Genomic DNA, 23,762 nt, shown 5'->3' with positions numbered 1-23,762 from the left:
CAAACAAAAGGGATATTTAGTTTTAGAGGATGAGAACTGAATATAGGGTTTCAGATTTCTCCCATTTGGTCAATAAACCAACAAACATTTGTTGTCATTTTTGTGATTCACCTGAAACTTGAGTTCATTCAGCATGCATTTATTAAGTCTCTCCTGTGTGTGGTTAGCACACATTCTATTAGACTTTGATAAAGACTATTTTTTTTAACTCCTTTTCTTTCTTGATTTTGTCCTCTTTAGGGTATAAATGGCAATGCCTTTGCCCCAGGGTCATCCAGCCTGACTGTCACCAGGCAATTATTTCGCCCAAGAATAACTCGAGTTTGCCTCAGGGATTTGATATTCTACATGGAACAAGAAAAAGGGATGAAATATTCGCGAGCCCTCTACCATGCTCTTTTGAAGTGACCGCTACTCTTTTCATCCAGACCCTTGCTACGTACTGCCAAAGAAGATGCCAAAAGCATTGTGTCCCTGTTGATGCCATGAATGGTCATTTCCAGAAGACAACCATAATTGAGGATAATCTTTGTTTACTTTTGTGCTTTTATTGAATACTTATCTAAGCACCTGTAGAGTTTTTAATAAATACAGTTCAGCTTTGTCTTCTGTTCCATTGGTGAGTTGTAGGTGTGCATTGAAATAGGCACCTACCTACCTATTTGTTTAACTCTTACCTGCAAGACAAGAATCTGTCTGCTGCTAATTGCTTCATTAGCAAAAACCAAGTTTGTTCTATGTGTAGTGCCTTTCCCTAATCCACATTTAATTTGGAGATGGTGGGAAAGAAAGGAAGGAATATCTTGTGGTGATGCTATGCATAAAAAAATTTTATTTAATCCTGAGCAGTATTGGATCGCTATGTTAATATGTAACATACCTGGCTCAGGTGAAGTTCAGAGTTCCTTGAGTTGCCCTTAGTAGTGCTAAGCTAAAATCAGAAGCCATGTCATATAGCTTAAAAGTGGCAGTAAGCAAACCACGAATGACTTGGGTTTGTTGTCTCCCAGAGATGTCAAAACAGAGACAAATGGGGATTGTTTATGCCTGAGGTCACTATTCTCCAGCTCACACCACCACCGCTGTGTTTTCGAGGTAAGGGGACATCCTTGTCAAGGAAACCTTGAAATCAAAGCTGCTAAAATACCTCATTGGGAAAGAAAAAAATGCAGGGGGCATTGGAAGGAATGGCAGAGGCACTGAATTCAAACAGAAAGAAGGGAAATGAAAATAGGATAATAAAACAAAACATACTATATGAGCCCAAAGGGAAAAACTGAGTCTCCAAAGTAACTTGCATGTGTTCTTCTGGAGGAAAAGGAAAAAAAAAAAAATGTAACCTACATACAAAAGAAAATATAACCAGCACTTCCACAGTATGCTCTGTCCAGAAGAAGGTTGGTTTGTTTGTTTTACCTTAAGAGAGAATGGTTCTTGTAAGTCATTCTCTCTCCACTGTCATCTTCATCTTCCTGAATTTTAAAGCCTCTGAATACATCAGAAGTCATCTTTGGTGATGAGTGAGAAGAAGAAACCAATGAACAGAGGACCCAATTTTGACATCTGTATACTTGAAAGTTTGATTCCAGTAATTCAACAGCATGGCCACATTTCAGAAGGATCTTTGCTTAGCAATTGACATGTATTTAAATAGCCATGGGTCTTGTTCCTTCTTTGCAAAGTAAAACTCTGCTTTTTTTGTCTTGGAATTTCATCTTCCCAGTTCACAACTGAATGTGACTGGCACACACTTGTAGGAAAGTAACACTTCTGACTGATTAGAGTCACATGAGGAAGAGAATGAGCTCCCTTGAAATGTTTAAAATGTGAAGTGCCAGGGACTCCTAGAAAAATGATTCCAGAAATAAAGCTCAAAGCTGTGTTACTTTTTAATTCCATCTCTCCCTATTGGGATTGTTGCAGCCGTGTACTGCATTGTAGTGAGTTTCAAATTGGTCACATTTTTTGTTTCAGCAAGTTAGTAAAGAAATGCTGTAAATTATGTATATAAACATATGTAAAAAGGCAATTCTTTGAGGTAAAAAACAAACAAACCTATATTTGCAAGATACTGACTGACCACATCTGAAGTTGTTTTGTATAATTAAATGCTTGGCTTTACTTTTTTTTGTAAAGTGTAGCATTTTCCCATATTTGTGTATTGTATCTTATTGATCAGATGTTTAAAATTATTTTAAATACTTCATTAAAAGAATTATTTTATTATAAAGAATAACGTGGCAAGTTTTAGTCAATCACTAATATTTGTAGACCAGTGGAACCAGCAGTCAGTTGTCAGCAGGGTGCTTAATGGCTTCTTGGATTTGTGGATATGAATATGTCATAATAAGCATATGCTCAGGTGTCTATCTCAGCAGTTGCCCCAAGTTTTGGAGTTTTGGCTTTTGGGTTCCAGGAACCATAGTTTTAATTTCTATGTAGGATATATCACATTTTAAGGGAAATGGGAATTTGAATGCTATTTGACTACAAGAACCAATTAACACAAATTTTAACTTTGTGAATGTCTTAGTAGTAGTGATCATTGAGGCATTAAATATTGAGCTATAGGGCAAATATGTTGAAAAATAGTGCTAGAAACAATATCTTTGGGAACAGTTGACTTTTTAAATTTTTCTACTTTTTTACTATGTTCTTGTTCTTCCCTTGCCCCTTGTAAGATATCGCCTTTCTCTTCCCAGGTCAGCTTTTTAACAAAAGGTATTTGATTTTTCTTTGAAACATTGGCACTTCAGATTGCTTTAGTGTATGTCAGAATGTAAGAAACGAGAGAATTGTCATAAAATTTCTCCAAAAATGAAAGGATTATCACTATCAGCTATTATCATGAATGGGTAATTGTTCCCCCTATTCCTGTGCCATTACCAGGGATAATTATTATTGTAAAATTCAATAATTTGACAATTATTGTAAATAATGTAAATTAAACTTAGTGAAAAAGGTCTCAACCCACCTAATTAAAACCAAATTTCTGTTCTTTAAAAAAATATATATATATATTGGTACTAATCAATAGTTGGGGTCACATCCTTTGACCTAGAAAATTGCTAATAAGATTCCCTGTATCTTTCTTAGAATATGATGTGAGATACCACTTCAATTGGCTGATCTGTAGAATTTTTCTTTTGAGAACTATCAAGAATTTGATGCCACATTTATGTTGATTGTTTTCGTGCTTTAGGGAGAAAAATATTGGGATATTGAATATCTTTGTTGCCATTTGAACAAAAGTTTTGTTGCATTTTAGCAAGGGCACCGTTCTAAAAACATGCCTTTCAGCAACTAAATATTTATGGGAAACCAACTCTGACAAAACCAACTTATTTCATACAGATGAAATCATGTTGGTGTTCCTTGTGTTTAAGGGTGTGACAGACAGGTTTCTTCTGAAAATATTGCTGTGCATCACTAACACTTTCACATGTCCCTGTTGCCTAACTGGAAGGGTGTGTTTTTAAGCATATTAACATGATATGCATTCAACACATTAGCATTTGTTTCTCAGTAAATTTAAATTTGCAATTCATAATTATTTGATGTTTGTTTCAGCTGACCTACATCACTGCATTTCGTTTCTTTGTGGAAGTTCTTTCCCCTACCAGTAGGGAATTTTGGTCCACTGTAGAATGCCCTCTATGGCATCATCATGGCATGAGTCACTGTCCTTCTCATATTTGGAAGATGTTCATTAAAAGAGAAAAGTTTTTTTGTTTGTTTTGCTAAACAGTTGGAAAGGAGTCAAAAGACCTGAACTCGCGTCTCAGCTCTGTCACAAGTTGTGTGACCCACGTCAGTTGCTTCCCATATATGGGCTTCAAGTTCCTCTTTAAATTGTCTGACAGAAAGGCAGTATGATGTCATAGAATAAAGACCAGTCTTGGAATTAGTAGGATCTTTTGGAACATGTTCTGTAATCATGGGCAAGTTGTAGTCGTTCAGTGATCCCAGCAACTCTTTGGTACTATAAAGTCGTTACCAATCCACATGAGTGAAGGCAGTATTAACACTGAATTTCCCTACCTCTCCCCACAACAGTGAGCTCATAGGTTTGAAATCCATCCCCAATAAAAACTATGACCTTTAAAAACCTGCCTTACAGAGCAATGATAACTATTACTGTAGCAACTGAGGATTGTGTGACATTTGCCTTTTATTTTGCCAATTGTGAATTTGATATCATGCTAATGATATCATGATACTAATGCTAATGATGCCAAGAAATTTGGAAGCATACATGATTCTATTATGTTTTGTTTTATCCAAAACTTTGGCTGCAAACCTTGAAAAAATGGCACATGAATTATCCCTAAAAGTCAATAAGTTACTGGTGGCTTAATTTAATTGTTGGATTTTTATTTTTTCAAGAGAATCCAGTCTGAATTGTGTCCATTCTACCAAAAGGTTACAATGACAAAGGCAAAAGGTAGAGTCGATATGGCTTAAATGGGGAAATGGGACCCCATTGGGGAGAAAAACCATTAAATTGATAGATCACATTATTCTTTTTGACAGTTGAGGTTAAGTGACTTATTCAGGGTCACACAGCTAGTGTCTGAGGCTGTATATGAATTCAGATCTTCCTGATTTAAGTGTCACTGCTCTACTCGCAGCACCACATAGCTGCCCCTCGATCAGTTTGGGAGTCTAAATGTTTGCTAAGGAAATTATCACAAAAGAGGATGTTGAGTAATTTTTTTTTGGGGGGGGGGGAGAATACATACACATACACACACACAATTTGAGAGTCACCCTCTTAAAGAAGCCAAAATATGTAGATATTCCTAGAATCACTCTTCCACTACAACTCTTGATCTTCCATCATTTTCACTACATTGATTGCTACTCTTATATAATCCCTGTGCTCCTAGACTGGTTCTTCTAATCTTGTGATTGACAGAAAAAGCCAGGAAGTTAAGATTTTCCTCTTTTCCCCTATTACTGCAGGATGTCCTCAAAGTTGAAGCTATTTAAGGTATTAAAGCTATTTAAACTTAAGATTGTACTAAGATTTTCAGGATACTCTGTAAGAAAAGTTAAGGCAAAATGCAGCCTTGAAATATTAAAGGTCATCTAAGTAGCATTGTTTAATGTAACTGCAATGATAATTTTGCCTAGTAATGTTTTAATTGGTATCCAGAGAACTGTATAACAGATGCTTTCCAAATCACCACTGTCATGGGACATGCCCTCTGAGATGTCAGAATGGAAAAAAAAATTTCCTATTGATGAAGTCTGCCAGGTATTCTTGTGACATTTTGGTGTTGTACAAAGTCCCAAAGTTTGTGGAGCCTCTTTAATGAAACATATAACCTCTTGGGAGTTCGGTCTAACTAGCTGGATGAAGAATGGCAATTGGTTGGTAAATGGACATCCTGTTTATTTAATCCATCCATTTGTATACTTGGAAAGTACTATAAGTAGATAATTGGCTAACCCAAATCCAACAAGAAAAAAGAAGGCAAACTTGTGCAGCACTTTCAGGAATTCTGAGATGTTCCTTAATCCAAAAACCCATCTTTTTAGTGCCAATATTCTTCCATTGATCAATTATTCATAGGATACCATAATATCTGAAGCATCAAAATCATAGAATGAAAGGGAGGAACATGGTGATATAATCACTCATTAACAATATTGTTGATGACCTCTGCAAAAAATAAAAGGAATATCTATAATTGACTTTGTAAGTCAGTTGAGAGTAAGATTGAGGCATATTAGGTAAAGAGTTAACGTTATATAGTGCTTTAAAATTAATAAAACTTACAGATTATCTCATCTGATCCTCATAGTAACCCTATGAGGTAGGTGGTTTTGTTACCTCCATTTTCTTCATGAAGAAATTGTGGTTGAGAAGTTAAGACTAACCGTGGGTTAAAAAGCTACTACATGGGGCAGAATTTGAATTTAGAGTTTCCCGAGTCTAAAGTCTTCACTCTATACATTATGACACCTGGCTGCTTTAATTATATTCCAATTGATTCACCATTGACCATGACACTTCAGAAGACTCAGGATGATACTGTACTTCTTAGGATAAATTGTCTATGCAAGACTTGGTATGGACCCAAGAATTTTTCTGAGATTGGAAATGTATATGGGATTTGAAAGCTTCACCATTGAAGGAAGTCACTGAAGATAATAGCTAAGGTTTAGCACATTAAATTTTGCAAAAACACTTTAGATATATTCTTATTTGATTCCAACAATGTTCTAAAGTAGGTTCCTTTATCCCCATTTAACACGATGAGGAAGACTGAAAGCAATTGAATGGCTTAAATCATATAGCTAGTGAATGTCTGAAGCAGGATTTGAACTCGGTCCTTTTTGACTCTGGTCTCCTTTATTCACTGCCATCAAACTGCTTCCTTCACTACTTAGACACTAGCTGCTTTTTATTTCCTCCTCCCTTTCCTCAATCTCTCCCAAGGCCTGTGATGAAGAGGAACAAGACAGTGAAGTGATTTCCTCACTAACTTGTTAGAGGTCATAATCATGGACTTGTGTTCTACTCTGGTACCCCAACCAGTCAAGATTTAAGTGCTTACTATGTGCTAATAAGCACAAGTACAAAAAAAAGACAATCTTTACTCTCAAGAGGTCAATAATCTTAAGAGAGAGAGATGGTAACATAAAGGAAAAGGGACAGCAGGAGGAGGAGGAAGGAATATCATAATTGTGGGAGCATGAGGGAGACATCCAGAGGAATCCAGCCAGCTAGGAAATAAATCATGGCTCTCTCTTAGCTGTTGGTTGTTCCCTCTGCCCTATCAAAGGTGTGAATTCTAGGGCTGAAATGACCTTGCAGGAGGAAGAAGTTCCTGGGACATGATGAAGAAATCCAAAAGAGGACAGCCAGGTAAGAAATGAATCAATTAGCACTTTTGACTAGATAAACTCTTCCTGATCACAATTTACAGCTGCTATTTGCCAAGATGACAGTCCCTTTCCTCGTGTTCCCACTCACTACAATATAGCTTAGTATTACACCTGTAATCTGTCCTGCTGCTGCCTCCCCCTACTATTCTGTGCTCTAGAACCAGCTGTGATTAGTAAACTTAACATTCCACCTTGATCTCTTATTTCCTTCTTTGGGCCCTCAATGATATTTGGATTTCTCCAAAAAATGGCATCCTCTCCCCTCTCACTCATGCCTCCTGACAGGCAGCAGGACCAGGAAAAGGCTGCAAACTTCTTGTCCTCCCCACCACTTCCGGACTCTCTGGCCATCACTTGGAACTGCTTTGACTCTCTTTCCAACTCATCCTGTCTAGATTCTTCTCATCCATTGTTCTCCAAGAATTTTCCCTCTTTTTTTTTTTTTTTAAAGGTATTCAACATCTGGATTATGATTTTTCTCTCCAACCCAATGCTGGCATCAATCTGTGACCTGCCAAGTCATCCACTCAACTCTGCACTCCATTCCACTCCATCTCAACTACCCATAGCAATGATCACACTTTAGATTTCATCTCAAAGCAGTCCCACCTCCTTCATTATGAAATCTGGAATTCCCCTATGTTCATAATATTTTATCTTTCCATTTCTCCTTCAGCTTCACTCTCCTAAACTTACCTTCCTTCTCTTTTACTTCACTCTCTCTCTGCTCTTCTTGTCCATCATCCTCACTTTTTTTTTCCCCTGAGGCAACTGGGATTGACTTGCCCAGAGTCACATAGCTCGGAAGCATCATCCTTATTCTGATAATTTTGCTTTAGACTTTACTGAGAAAATGGAGGCCATGTGTCTACCTCTTATTTACTTACATCACATCTCAGAACTTCTTCAACCTTCCTTCCTTTGCTCAAATCCAAGCACTTGGTTGGCTATTCTTATTAAATCCCCTTCTTGTGACCTTAATTCTGTCTCCCCTAGTTAGGAGCTTGCTAACTCCTTGCTAACAGGGAGGATTGATTCATCCTCCCTGCCTCCATTTTCAATCTCTTATCTGCTGGTTCTTTTCCTTTTATCTATGAATATGCTCAGGTCTCCCTCATTCTTAAAAACCTTCCACTTGATCTTGTCATCCTCTCAAACTATTGTCCTATAGGTTTCCACCTAAATATTTTAAATGAGCAATTTACAACTATTTTTCCCCTTAGGCTTCTTAACCTCATCTAATTAATATAGTTTCCAACCCAACCACTCAGCATCCAGGTTTGTAAGATTATAGCTTGAGGTCTAGAAAGGTTCATCTAGTCTAATGCCTCAGTTTAGGCTCAGAAGGGTAGAATGTCTTGCCCAAGGTCATACAGGGTCATTGCCAGTTGACTTTTGTCTCACCACTGAACTTTGATGACTCTGGAAGAGAGAGTGAGGCTGAGGACTTTGTGGAGCTCTGGCTCACTTAAATCCAATTCATGAGTCAAGACATCATCCCAGGAATGATAGCAACCTTTTCAAAAATGGAAGAGAAACAACAACAATAATAGTTATTAAATGGCTGAGCTAGATTTTGAGCTCAGGTCTGATAACTTCAAGTCAAGTAACCTTTTCGCTGTTCCATCCTGCCTGTGATCTCATAGTTGTCTTCCAATCCTTATCTATCCCTCTCTTTAGCTTTTAATACTAGCAACATCCCCTTCTTTATATCCTTTAGCTTTTGTAACCACTCCACCATCTTCCCAATTGCCCCCAAACTCATTAAACAATGAAAACTTTTTTACTCTTCCACCTCCCTTCCCTCATAACCAATCAACTTAACAGTCCTGTCAAATCTCCCTCTATAACATTTTTCACAATGATTCCCTAATTTCCAATCATACTTCTGCCATTTCTGTTTAGAGGCTCCTACTTTCTATTTCCCAATTGTATAATAACCTCCCAATTGAATACCTTCTCTCTATCCTTATCTTTCTCTAATTCATTTTCCATGGAACTGCCAAAATCCTCTTCCTAAAAACAAGAGTCTAATAGGGGTATGCTGGAACCAGCTCAAACGGACTCTGGAGACCTGATTGTTAAATTTTCAGTGTGAACGTTTACCACTCAGAAATTGGCAAATGCTATGAATTAGGACTTGATTTATTGTGGATTATCACATTTAAAGTTATAGAGAAAAATTTTATTAGTGAAAAATAAATTTGTGGTTTGTGTTCTTTTTTCTTTCTCTTATTTTTGTCTAGCATTGTTTATAAAACTTTTACCAGCACTCTACTGGGCCTGACTTCCATTCTTCTGCTCAGAAATCATCAGAGACTCTGTGTTGCCTCTAGGATAAAGCACAAACTTCTTAGTTTGGCGTTTAAGGTACTCCATGATCTATCTCAAACCTACCTTACCAGTCATATTTCACATCACTCCTATTCAGGTGCTTTTTGTTCTATCCAAGCTGAACCGTTGGCTCTTTATAGAGATCTCCAGGCCATCTTCTACCTCTACCTCTTTGCATCGGCCATCCCTTCTGCCTGGGAAGCACTCCCTCTTCATCATCCTTTCAAAATCTAGTTAGATTGGATGCCACTTCTTCATCTAGCTCTCTTTGAGCCCACCTATCCCAGCTAAAGGGTTTTCTCTCTAACCTAACTGCAAAGCATTTTTGCTGACTGAACCACTTTCTGTTCATCTTCAGCACTAGTTCCTAGCATCCTGCAAATCACAACTAAAATCCCATTTTCTACAAGGAGCCTTTCCTGATTCCATTTTATGCTCGCACCTTTCCCCGGACATTATTTCCAATTTACCCTGTATATAGTATGTTTGTAAATATGTTATTTCTCCCATTAGATTGTGAACTCCTTGATGGCAAGAATTGACTTGTTTCTGCATCCCCAGTACCTGCCTCCAAATAGGTGCTGTTAAATAGAATAAAGTCTAAGATTGGAAAGGTATGGTGGGGGGAGAGGAGTACAGGTTATTTAGGGCTTTACAATCCCAACAGAGGATTTTATATTTTAATTTTAGAGATGATTAGGAACCATTGGAATTTTTTGAGTAGAGTGATTTAGAAAGATCAATTTGGAGGATGAATGGATAGGTGACAATAAAGAGATTTTACCTATCCAGGCTATTGCATACCCACCAACAGTCTAGACAAAAGTCTAGACATGAGGGGACGAGAGCCTGCACAGGGAGGAGAAAAGGGGGTTCACTATGAGAGATGAACATCGTTCCCTCAAGTTTCTCAAATAATATGCTCAACATAACATTCTACATCTTTTATGATTCTTGTCCTCCTTCCCTAGGAAATGTCCCTAAAACAAAACATAGAATCTCAGTAAGCAGCTAGTCCAACGCATACATGAATAGGAATCCCCTTGACAGCCTACTGATTTTTACTGAAGATATCTAGTGTACTTTTTTGGAAGTAGCACATTTTATTCCACTGTTAAATAGCTGTTAATAGATTTTTTTCTTTCCATTAAGACTAAATTTGGGTCTTTGTGACTTTGGAACTTCCATCTAACTGATCCTTCTTTCTTCTGGGGTCAAGCAGACAACCCTAATTTTTTTTTCCATGTTACAATTCTATAATTACCTGAACGCTTGACTTACCTCCTTCCCCTTTTCCTAAGCCTTCTTTTTTTTTTTTTTTTTTTTTTTTTTTAATGAAACATTCCCTAATTCCTTCAATCAGTTCTCATGTGGATGAAATCCGTCACAGTACTTTTTGTCTTCTAGAAACTCTCTAGCTTATGAAAGAACATTTAAAAATGCAGGACCTTCCTCTGAATGGCAATCTCCAAAACAGGGCTGATTTGGGTGAATGCAGCCATGGTATCACTTCCTGAGCCTCAAACTCTGAATGCAGCCTAAGATTGCATTAGATTCTTGGCCACCAAATCAAAATGTTGACTTACTGAGGTTGCAGTTTACTAAGGTCCCCAGATCATTTTCAAATAAATTGTCTGATCACACTTTTTCATTTTGTGTCTGTGAAATTAGTTTTCCAGTCAAAGTGTGATATTTTACATTTATCTTTTTATATTTGTTATATTATTTTTTCTTCAGAACTCCAAAGGGGAAGATGGGATCCATAATAAGAATCTCTAAAACTTAGGTATGAACTATATATAGAATCTCTCTAAAAATCTTAAAAGGCTCCTTTATAGAAAGATGCTTAATGTGCAAAATAGATATAGGTACAGAACACCTATTTATCTCTTATTGAGTCTTCCCCAGCAACGTACCCACTGTGCTACCCAGCTGCTCTTTATGAGCCAAGTAAACTGCAAAACTTTTATTTTCTTATTGTTTAAAATAAGAAAGTGACATAAATGGATATATGATGACAATATGATGTATAGAAAAGAAGCACACTGTCTGGATAAGTGAATATAGAAGGATAAGTGTAATTAGCAAGTTAAAATGGAATGTTAGCCACCACTGTTCCAGTAGGCTGTAGTCAAGCAATCACTTTAATGTCTTATTATCTTAAGAGAGTGTTTTAGCCTTTCCTATTTCTAAGTACAAATTTACAAATTGGTCATTTAAGTATTTTATTTCTACTTTTTGGCCCTTATTTGAATTTTGTAGTTACAGAACTTGAGAGTTAGAAGGCATTTGAGCAGTCATTCTTCTGCAATCCATCTACAAATGGGACACCTGCCATAACATAGCCAACAAATGATCATCCAACCTTTGCTGGAGAACCTCTAAGTACTCCAAGTGTAGTACCCCTCCACTTCTGTTTGAGTCGCATGAATTTGTTGTTGTTGGTGTGTGTGTGTGTGTGTGTGTGTGTGTGCACGCATACATACATGTATTAAAACACAACTTGACCACAGCAAAACTTATAAGGAACAGCTAGGAGACCCTAAGAATAGAGTGCTGGGTTTGGGCCAGGTAGACTTATTTTCCTGAGTTTTAATCCAGCCTCAGATACTTACTGTGTGACCTTGGTCAAGTCACTTAACTGCCTCAATTTCCTCATCTGTAAAATGAGCTAGAAAAAAAAAAAATGGCAAATCACTTCAGTATCTCTGCCAAGAAAACCCAAATGGGTCATAAAGAGTTGGGCACAACTGTACATGACTAAACAGCAACAAACTATATTGATCTAAACAGTTTGTTTTTAAGTTGACAGCAGTTAGTATATTTTCAAACCAGCACAGCAGGTTTAAGCTACCCCAGAGGGCAATTGGGCATTTGCCTGGGGGCTTGTTGGGGCAACAGGTACCTTTTGTGCCTAGGGGGAGGAGGGGAGAATTGTGGTTGGTTGGCCAGCAGCTCTACCTAGTAGTCTGACATCATGGAATATCCCAGACTGTTTGGAGGAAGGATTTCAGCTCTGTTGCCCATTTCATATTTGTGTCCTAGATTTGGATCTACTTTCTGGAGCTATCATCATTCCATTTTGTTGTAAATTGGATAAATTTTAATTGACCTTGAGCCTTTGCCCTTCAGCAGTCTTTCCTTACAACAATATAATTTAGTAGAATCCACCTAAGAACCTACTGTGTATAAGATAACATGCTCAGTTCTGGAGAGAGAGAAAAATGAAAAACCAGTTCCTCCCCTGAAGGAGTTTACATTCTACCAGGGGTTATAACACAGAACAAGGAAAATTGATGAAGGAGCGAACATTAACAAGGGGAAGAGGGACAGGGAAAGCGTGGAGAAAGCTGGCAGTATTGGGGCTAAGCCTTGAAGACATTCAGGGACTTTAAGGGCAGAAGAGGTGAGTGTATTCCCAGTATGGTAGACAACTTGTGCCAAGTGTAAAGAGTTGTAAAACAAAAGATCAAATTAGGGTAAGAGTTTGTAATGAGTTTGGGTGAAATATAGTTTGTAAAAAGGAATTGTATGAAACAAGGCTGGAAAAGTAGCTAAAAGCCATATTGTAGAAATCTTATGTGCCAATCTGAGGTAGCATGTATTTTTTCTCATAGGCAATAGGGAGCCACTGATGGCTCTTCAGTAAGAGAGTGATACAGTCAGATTATTTTGACTTCTTTGTCAAAATTGGATTGGAAAGAGGAGGGACTGGAAGCCAGAAAGTCAATTAGAAGAGTATAACAGTTGTCTAGATGAAGGACAATGAGGACTGGGACTAATCTGGTAGCATTTTTGAGTGGACAGAAAGGGATGCATTTGAGAGATGTTGAATGATAGTAAAATTGACAAGGTTTTGGGCTTGAGTGAAAGGAAGAGGCTATGATAATTCTTCAGTTATGAATCTAGGTGATTGGGAGTGGTCCTTTCAACAAAAATTGGAAAAGCTACAGGAAAGACACGTTTGGAAGAACTGAATTCCATTTGGGACGTAGTGAACTAAATGCAGCATCTACTAAATCAAGCAGAGGCTTTGATGATGTGGAGCTTGAATTGAGATGCAAGATTAAAATTATGTATAAAGAGAAACTGAATAAAGATAACATTTGAACCCATGGGAGCAAATGAGTACCTCAGGGAAGAGGATATAGAGAAAGAAGATGAAAGAGTTCTGGGAGAAAGGAAGGAGACATGGCACATTAAAGAGACAAGAAATGAACAAGCCTGGAAGGTCACTGAGGAAGAGTCTGGTGGATAGAAGAACCAGGAGAAAGCACTGTACTGAAGCAAAGGGAAACATGTCTAGGAAGATGATATCTAACATTGCAGAGAGATTAAGAACAACAAATTTAGAAAAAAGATTATTGATTTTGTTTTGTTTTGTTTTACAAGACAATTGAGGTTAAGTGGTTTGCCTAAGGGTCACCCAGCTAGGAAGTCTTAAATATCTGAGTTCAAATTTGAACCCAGGACCTCCTGTCTCCAACACTAGTGCTCTATCTACTGTAACAAGTAGCTGCCCTGCTATTGGTTTTAAAGTTACACTATTACTAGTAAAATTTGGAAGGGCAATTTCAGTGAGTGCTAGAACTAGAAGCTGAGTTGTGAAGAATTGAGAAGCAAATGGATAATGAGAAAGTAGAGGCAGAAAAAAAAAAGTAATTTTTTTTCTAGAAGTTTGGCAAAGAAAGAAAGAAAAGAGTATGATAGTTTGAAGGGATGGTGGGGTCAAATGAAGTTTTGTTTTATTTTAAATAATGGACTACTGAAAAAGATCTTATTTCTAAAATATATAAAGAACTGTGTCAAATTTATAAGAATACAAGTCATTCTCCGACTAATAAATGATTAAAGGCTATAAACAGATACTTTTCAGATGATGAAATTAAAGCCATCTATAGTCATATTAAAAATGCTCTAAGTCACTATTGATTAGAGAAATGCAAATTAAAACAACTCTGAGATACCACCTCACACCTCTCAGTTTGGCTAAAATGACAGGAAAAGATACTGATAAATATTAGATGTGGGGAAAACTGGGACGCTAATACAACCATTCTGGAGAGCAATTTGGAACTATGCCCAAAGGGCTACAAAAGTGTGCATACCCTTTGATCCAAGGGTGTCTCTAGTGGGCATGTATCTCAAAGAGATCATAAAAAAGGAAAAAGGACCTATGTGTGCAAAAATGTTTGTAGCAGCTCTTTTTGTGGTAGCTAAGAATTAGAAAATAAGTAGATACCTATCAATTGGGGAATGGATGAATATGCTGTGATATATGGAGGTAATAGAATATTATTGTTCTATTAAAAAAAATGATGGAACAAGCTAATTTTAGAAAGGCCTGGAAAGATTTACATGAACTGATGCTGAGTGAAACGAGGAGAACCAAGAATAAGTTGTACACAATAATAGCAAGAATGTGCGATGATAAACTATAAAAGATTTAGTTCTTCTCAGTGATTCAATGATTCAAGGTAATCCCAATAAATTTTTGGATAGAAAATGCTTTCTACAGAGCATTTCTATCTAGAGATATAAAATACAGAGAACTATGGAGATTGAATATAAATCAACATATGCTGTGTTCACTTCTTTTTTCTGTTTTCTTTTTTTCCCCTCTGGTGATTTTTCCCTTTTGTTTTGATTTTTCTTTCCCAACATGATTCATAAAGAAATTCATAAAGAAAAGTTGATATTCATTTATAACCAGAGCAATTAACAAAAAAAGGAAAGAAAATCCTGAAAATCTGAAAAAAAAGAAAAAAAGAAGAAGAATGGGCTAGACCTGGGCATAATTATCAATATCAGGGGAAACCTAGAAGGCGGGAAGAGACTGGAGTAGAGAAACAGGAGAATAGGGATAAGAAGGTAGAGGAAATGATTTGATCATGCAAGCTCTCTGAAGGAGATGGTTTGAGAATGGTATCAAGGATATAAATTGAGAGAATGGCCTTAAAGAACCATACCTTTTCATAAATAAATATAAAAATATATATAAAAGAGAAGAAGATAAAGCTATAGAGAGATTTAGAGATATGCAATAGGGAAGGTAAGAGAGCTTATCATAGATGGCCTCAAATTTTCTCAGTGAGGCAGTTAGACATCTGCTGCAATGATGTGGGGGAGAGAAGCAGGGAGTTGAGGAATTTAGAAAGGTTGAATCAACCACAGGATAGAGAATCAATGAAGAAAACATTAAAGTTTTGTAGTACAGTGGTGAGGACTCACTTGAGATCAAGTAACAGGACTTTAGAATAAGTCAGTTAGCATCATGATGGGACTTGCTCTGACAGTGTTCAAAAGCTTAGAGTATTAATAAAGAAGTCAGAAAGTGGGGGTGGCACAGAATTGGAAAGGTGTGAATGAAGGTAGGGCAAAGGATTCAAGGGGAGAAGATAGTGGACAGTTGAATTAGTTAATTATAAAGACAAATACAAATAACTCCCTATTACCTCTAGACTGAAATACAAACCCCACTGCTTAATATTTAAAGCCTTTCACAAGTTGTTCCAACCCACTTTTCCTTATATGTTATTCTCCCTCTTGCATTCTACAGTCTATCATACATATCTACAGCCTTTTTGTTTTTCCTTATACACAGCATCCCATCTCCATGCCTTTGTCCAAGCTATTTGTTCATCTCATCTACATCTTTTCAGTTGCCTTGACTCTGCTGCTAACATGAGTGGTAGCCAGCTGCTCGACTCTAATTTATACCAACAGAAGCCAAGTGCTTCCATTTTCCCAGTGGTGAGAGAGAAATCTAGTCCAAATCTCAAGGGCAAAGGAGATGAAGGACTGATCAGCCAATCCAGCACCATCAGAAACCAGTTTCACCAGAACTCTGCTCCCTCTCAGCTTCACATGGCCCACCCATTCCCCATTTGATCCAGAAAAGAGTGTGTTTCCTTACTCTCAGTAGTGGGGAAAAATAGATGATCTAAGACTTGACTCCCCTGAGAGGGGAGAAGGCATTCCTCTGTGCCCCTTGGCACACTTGCTCTATTTAAAATCACTGTTATTTTCCCCTAGGCTCATGGGAAGAAAATAACAATAATTAAAATAAACAAGAGTGCATTGCTTGGGCATTAGTTACAAATACATCTTAGGGCAGACATAATACTAATTCTAACCAAGGCTGGATGCACCATGGGTGTTTTCTCCTCCAGTTGTGCCAGTCCAAGGGATTTTGCTGGACCAAAGAGATGGTACATAGTGCCCAGAGCACCAGGCCTGTAGTCAGAAATGTGATCTTAGACACTTATTAGCTCTATCCTCCTGGGCAAGTCATTTAATCCTGTTTGCCTCAGTTTCCAAATCTTATAAAATAAGCTGGAGAAGGAAATGGCAAATCATTCTAGTATCTTTGCCAGGGAAACCCTGAATGGGGTCATGAAGAGAAAAATGACTGTAAGCCAAGGGAAGTCACTGACTAGAATATCTCTCCTGGCAGACATAGTAGGTATAGATATCTTTTTTTCAGGGCGGAGCATTGAGGGAGGGAAGAGGGCATATTAACTAATTTTTTTCCTGTGAAAAAGTCTCATCATGACAGCTCATTACTTGAGGGTTTGTAACAGCAAATACTTTTCAGTGTCTTGTCACGAAGATCCCTTTGCTACCATCTCTGGTCCCAACACCCTGTTCTCCATGAACTATTAAGTACAATTGTATGGAGAGGAGCTTTGCAGAAGACAGGACTCTGAATTTCTTTCATTCTGGATTTTAAGGTCTTAATCTATTATTTAATTTTTTGGACTAGCCTTCTGATAACGGTCTAAGCCACAACCATACCCTGAGCTCAGAGATTTCTGGGCCGAGCCTGTAGCCCTTGAGCTTTGTAAGCTGATGGCAAACATGAGCTTAGCCAAAACCCACAAATGACTTGTTGACCAATAACTTGGTGATAATGCTGTGAGGAAAAGGGACATACTTTTTAAAAGGAGCAAATCATCCACTATCTACTACTGTGCCACTTTTCTAGCTCATTCTAAATGGTTTAATTTTCTAACAATGTATTGCTTTATTTTCATAGCTGATTTTCTCACCTTCACCCCCTTCTCTGCTCTGTCCAAGCTCTCATCACTTCACATGTGGGCAATCTATATTAGCTTGCAAGTGGGTTTCTCTTCCTCAAGCCTCTTTCCTTTCCAGGCCATCCTTCACTCGGCTGGCCACCAAAGGGATCTTACTCAAACACTGTTATGACATCTCTTCCTTTCTCTATTTTAAAAACTCCAGTGGCTCCTTATCACCAAGATCACTTTAGAGCCCTCTGGTCTTCAAAGTCATTTATAACCAGGCCACTTTATCTTTCCAATAATAATGGTCTTCTTACTGTTCCTTGAAGAACACTCCATCCCCTGACTTAGGGTATTTTTACTGGTTGTCCCTATACCTGGAATGCTCTCCTTACCTTTGCTTCCTAGCTTCCTTCAAGCCCAATGAAATCTCACCTCCTGCCAGAAGCCTTTCTAAATTTTCCCCGAATTCTAGCATTCTCTCTGCCGATTATTTCTAACTTATCCAGTATATAACTAGTTCATACATTGTTGTTCAGTTATTTTTCAGTCATGTCCAACTCTTAATGACCCCCATTAGGGTTTTCTTGGCAAAGATATTGCAGAGGTTTGCCATTTCCTTCTCTAACTCATTTTACATTTGAGGAAATTGAGGTAAACAGGGTTAAGTGACTTGCCCAGAGTCATCACTCAAACATTTGAGATTAGATTTGAATTCAGATCTTCCTGATTCCAGGCCCAGTGCACTATATGTTGTAGCACCTATTTGTACCTAGTTGTTTATAAATTTTCTCCTCCGTTACACTAGGAACTCCTTGAGTATAGGAAATATTTTTTACTCATCTTTGGTTCCTTAGTGTTTAGCACAGTACTTGGCACATAGCAGATACTTAATAAATGTTTATTAACTGATATTGATATAGTGTCATCTACTTCTAAAGCACTTGTTAATTCATCTGATCTCTAAGACAGCCAAGGGAATTAGTTAGATAATCCTTGTTTCTCTACTTTCCAGATGAGGAAACTGGGGCAAAAGGATACAACTTTGTCACCAAGTAAATGGAGAAAAACACAGTTTTCTGACTCTTAAGTATAGTGATCTTTCTATTATAATCATTTATATTCACATGGACCCTCTCTGAGAATAAAGACAGGAAGTCTTTCTGTCTGTTAGTCTTTTCAAATTCCTTATTGAAATGAAATCAATTGTATTACATTGATAATTTGATGAAATATCCCCAGACATTGCTAGGGAATATTTATAACTAAGGCATCTAGATAATATAGCTGATGGATCTGGAGTCCAGAAGACCCTGTTAAAATTCAGCCTTAGACACCAGCAGGATGACATTGGGTAAATTCATCTATTTCAGTTTCTCACCTGCAAAATGGGATAAAAATGCCACCTGCCCCCCACTGTTGTTTCGAGGATAAGAGTTTTTTATAAAGCATTTTGCAAGCCTCAGTGCACTATACAAATAATAGCAATCATCTTATGTGGAAGGATTACATCATAAAACCTGCCTCCTTGCATAATTTAAAAACATTTTTCTTGTTCCTTTTCAGGCAACATTCCTAAATCTCTCCCTCCCATGTCACAGAAACCTTTCGGACCTGGAAGCTCACTTCATCCCTTGACTTCTCCCAAGGGAAGGACCTTCAGCTTTTTTGACCTTTTCCTGTGAGTGACTGGTTTCCCCTTAGAATTTCCATCCTGGGAATAGTTAGATGGCCCAGCAGATAGAGCACCAGCTTTGAAGTCAGGAGGACCTGAGTTCAAATCTGACTTCAGACACTTAACCTTTCTGGCTGTGTGACCCTGGGCAAGTCACTTGACCCCAATTGCCTCAGGGGGAAAATTTTTCCATCTTAATGACTAGACTGGACCCCATATGTGTGCATTTTTTTCCAGGCTGTGCTTCTGAATCTCCTGAATTTCTCCACAATGTATCTTCGTTTCTCCATCTCTATCCCTTCACCTTTTCAGCTTTCCTTTTTGTGTTAGATCGGAAACTACATGAGGACAAGGATTATGATTCTTTCTGTTTATATTCCCAAATGTGATGCCTGGTATATTGTAAGTACTTAATGCTTCTTGACTTGTTCTTGAGGTGAATATCATATAAAAAAAAAGAAAAGACAAAAAGGCAAAAAGCCTAAATGTGAACAGAGTTCATATTGACCGAGCCCCATTGCCGCTGGGACATCTCTCCAGCACTTAGAGGCCACGGCTGCCATGGGCTTGAAGGCCCTGAATGCACCACCCCAAGCACTCACTCTGTGGGCCCCACCTTCCCGCCCTGAGGTGCATCATGAATGCTTCCGGAGTAGCTGGTTAGTCTTTCTGCCCTGCTGGAGGCCATTGCCAGATGCTGCTTTTCGGAAAAGTTGAGGTAAAACTCTCTCTGGTATTAGGAGCTGCAAACCTTGTCAGTCCACCCTGTCCCTGGCAGACAGGCAGAACAGGATGGAGGTATTTTTAATTGATGCTAAAAAACCATGCTAGGCTAAGAAATGGGCAGGAACTAGCTCAGCCCTTTATTCTCTTTTCCAAGGTGCCCATTTAGCAGGCACCTCCTCCGGGGCACACTGAAACTTGGCCCAGTGGGGTTTTCCTTGGGTACCTGCCAAAAGCAAACTGGTTCCATCCAGCAGCGTGAGGCAAAGACACAGGCGTTCATTGGCTCATTTGGAGATAATCCTTTTCTGAGGAGACTCAACTGAGGTTTACCATAACCTCTCCTATTTTCATGCCTTATATTTTTGGCTCTTACCAACAGCACCACCCTATCCCTTTAGTCATTCTCCCTCCCCCATCAACCTACTGACAAATAAATTAATATAATTCCTTAATTCATGTGAGATGATGAGTATTCCCTGATCCCTCTTTAGGAACTAGGAAAAAAGATTCCTCTGCCTGAGAATGTTGGGGTATATATCCCACAAGGATATATTCTAGAAAATGGGGTTAAAGGGTTTACCTGAAAAAGTGACCTAAAACACTTTAGCCTGGAGTGGTTAGAGCCTGGCCTGCAGTCACACCTCAGACACTTAGTAATTGTGAGACTCTAAGCAAGACAGCCTTAGTTACCTCAACTATAAAAAGGGACCACCCTCACGTCCCAGAATTGTTGTGAAGATTAAATGTGATAATGTTTGGAAAGTGATTACTGGTACTTAGTAGGAACCTAATAAGTGCTGTTTACTTCCTGCGAAGAAAAGTAGAGAATATCTGTTATCTTCTTCTACTTTCTTTTCTCCTACTTTAAAGTGCTGGACTTTTCCAAATGAGCACAAAGCTTGCCGATTTGACCCGCTCCATGCAATGCTGTCTGATTGGAAATCCAAAGCACTTAACACAGTGCCTGGAACATAGATGCTTAATAAATGTTTATTGATTGGGGGAAAAAATGAGCCTTCATTTCTCTTTGAAAATCCTTTTCTTCATCTCTTTTTGATTCTTTAGCAGATTCTCTATCGCAATGATTTCAAATCTCTCTTCTTAATTCCCCAGATTCCTACTTATGCCCAGAATCACACCAAAAGTGGTGGAGACAGTGAGGAGTTGAAAGTACCTCATATTGGGTCATTGATAGACTGCTTTGGAATATAGTTATTTGTGAATTCCCTGTTTACTAGTGCCACCCCTATTACCTTGTCACCATTTTGTATGTATTTTGTGCATATACCGTCTCCTTGATAAAATGTAAACTCTCCCTAGAAGCCTAGCTCAGTGACTAGCACATAGTAGTTACTTAATAATTGTTGATTGATTGATATTTGTTTAACCTTTCTGGTAGACATCATATTCTTCAAGGGCAGGGACTTCATTGTTGTATCTCACTACAGTGCCTTGTATTTGGTATTTGCAATTATCCCCACTGGATTTTTTCTCTCTGCCTTCTGAAATATACTTCCTCCCCATCACCTCCTGGCATAATTCAAATACTATTTTATTTGAGGTCACAAAATAATGGAAGGACTACCTCTGCAGCTGGTGGGACAGTGGAGAAAATGCTGGGTCTAGTGTCAGGAGACCAGAATTTCTGGTTGAAGAAAGTCAACCTTTTCTAGCTGGGAGCGTCTCTTATTGTCTCTTGGTTGCTATTTCCTTTTCTGTCAATTAGGGCTAATAACAGTGTCTAGCTTGACAAGTTGTTGTGTGGATCAAGCAAGATGATATTTGGAAAGTGCTTAGCACAATGCCTGGCACTCAATAAATGCTTCTTCCCTTTTTCCTCCATACTATTTGGATTATTGATAATATTGAACTATGACAACTTGTAGTTTTATATGAATACTATTTAAATTGCATTATAAACTAAATTATGGAAGATTACATTAAAAAAAATAACCAAGAGTTCAAGATTGCTGTATGAGGGGTTTCATTATTATCTCTTCCTCACTGGACTCAGGTCCAAGAGTCATCCTGGTCTCTGATAGGCAAAGTTTCATTTTATCTTGCCTAGAACTATCTGTATTTACAGCATTTTTTTGTTGTTTGGTAAAATTGTGCCATTGAGAGTAAAAGTAAGCTCCCTGAAAATAGGAACTGTCTGTGGCTTACACTTGTATACCAAGTACTTAACACAGTAAATAGCATATAGCACTTAGTAAATGCCTTATCTGTCTTTCATTTCATAAAAATAAAAATAATTGTGTTAAAATATAGACTATTATTTAAAGAAATTCTATTATCAAGTTATGCTTAACAACTCCTTAAAAAGATCTATATATAATCTCATTGATATTCTTTCTCTTGATCCAGATCCAGCATTCAATACTTTCTTATCTTGGGCATTTTTTTGTCCACGATTTCCATTTTACTTCCACAAAATATCTATCCAAGGTGCTGAATGCCTTCCTCTAAGTACCATTATATATTATGTGCTATCACCCATGTAAGACCTTTCTTGACACTTCTCCAACCACTAGTGCCTTCCCACAAAATTATCTTGTATTTACTTTCTACTTCTCTCCTAGCTCCATTCCTGACTCTCCAGGATTTTCTATTTTTCCCAAAAGCTGCCTCATCATGAAGGAGATGCCTCTGTCCTATGCACCCTTTCCTCAGATTGGTGAGTCACTGGTCACCATTTCATGCAATTCTCATGCTATCCATGCTCAGCAGACTTCCTTCTAGCCAGGTAACATACTTCACTCTAAACTTTTCTATCTTCTCCTTCCACATATTCACCCTCTATCACTTTCCAGCTACCTTTTATGTTTTATTTTCCCCCATTAGAAAATAGCTCCTTGAAAAACAGATGTCCTTTTTGCTTGTATTTATATTCCTAGCCTTAGTACAAGTGCTTGGCATGTGATGTGTGCTTAATAAGAAAGTTCTCCCCTTCCTCTCTAGTTTTCTCTCTCCCCTGCCTCCCTCCCCCCATTTCCCTTTCTTCTCTCCCATCATGTTTCTCCCTCCCTCCCTCCTTCTTTTTCTCTCTTCCTTTTCTCCTTCCTTTCCCTCCCTCCCTTCTTCCACCTCTTCCTCCTTCTTTCCATTTCTTTCTCCTCTTTCTTCTTTCCCTCCCTGTCTCTCCCTTCCTCCTTCCATTTCTCTCCTTTCTCCCTCCCCACCTCATTCTCCTACACTTCTCTCTTTCCCTTGCATTTATTCATATAAACACATATTGTTCCCCCTGATGCAATGTTAATTCCTTTCCAAGGAATGAATTAATTCCAAGGACTGCTATTTTTTTTCTATCTTCATCTCCTAAAACAATGGCTGGTACACAGTAGGCACTTAATAAATGATTGTTGGTTATCAAAGTAACTCTTAGGCTTCCTTACTTTTAATACATACTTAGCCCACCTCTATTTCTGATGGTCTATATATCCTCTTTCTTCCACAAAGTTTCTTCTGATGGTTTATGGGAATGTCATCACATTTCTGGAATTTCAAAGGCAATGAAAATCAAAGCATAAACTCTAACATGTTGGAAAGACTTTGAATATGGTCCTGTTCTCAGAGGAAGAACCCAGCTGAGCAATAAATCTGCAGAGGTTCATCACTCACAGATTGGTTATTTGTGTGGTTATTTTGTGATTAATTCATTGATGATAGCAATCCACAAAACAAAGTCTTAGCAAAATAGTGTTGACTATTAAATATCATACATAATTTATCACTTATAAAATTTCTATGAAAAATAATGGTAATACAAATAAAGTTGTTAGAACAGTAAAATTTAATTATTATAGCAAATCAAACCTTAAGTATATTTCAAAAAGGAATAAAAAAATCTAAACAAAGGGGACATATTTCTCTTACTAATAATAAAGTGCAGGCTTGCAAGAAATGGCATTTATTATTCAATAAAAATTTAAAATATATGATAATTAACTAAATCCTAGACCACGACTTAGTCTTGACTGGTGCAAATAATGAATCCTGGAAAGTGGTTGCATGATTTGAATTTGTACTGCATATTCAGTTGGACTGGAAACAACCGTATTTTTACATTTGATTATAAGTTGAATATGAGACAGCTGGATAGTATA

At 37.8% G+C, this 23,762-nt stretch overlaps 1 protein-coding gene across 2 annotated transcripts in view; it reads left to right on the top strand.

Moving 5' to 3' along the window:
* TAF4B (TATA-box binding protein associated factor 4b) overlaps nucleotides 1-603 on the top strand; it is a 162,963-nt gene extending 162,360 nt beyond the window's left edge. For both annotated transcript variants that reach the window (XM_031946496.1, XM_023496188.2), the window contains exon 15: nucleotides 241-603. In XM_031946496.1, coding sequence (XP_031802356.1) covers nucleotides 241-408 — 168 coding nt within the window. In that variant the 3' untranslated portion in view covers nucleotides 409-603. The remainder of the gene's footprint in view (nucleotides 1-240) is intronic.
* The last annotated feature ends 23,159 nt before the right edge of the window (nucleotides 604-23,762 follow it).

Source organism: Sarcophilus harrisii, chromosome 1, assembly GCF_902635505.1.
Source record: "Sarcophilus harrisii chromosome 1, mSarHar1.11, whole genome shotgun sequence".
Taxonomy (NCBI): domain Eukaryota; kingdom Metazoa; phylum Chordata; class Mammalia; order Dasyuromorphia; family Dasyuridae; genus Sarcophilus; species Sarcophilus harrisii.
This window is presented reverse-complemented; position numbering and strand designations above follow the sequence as displayed.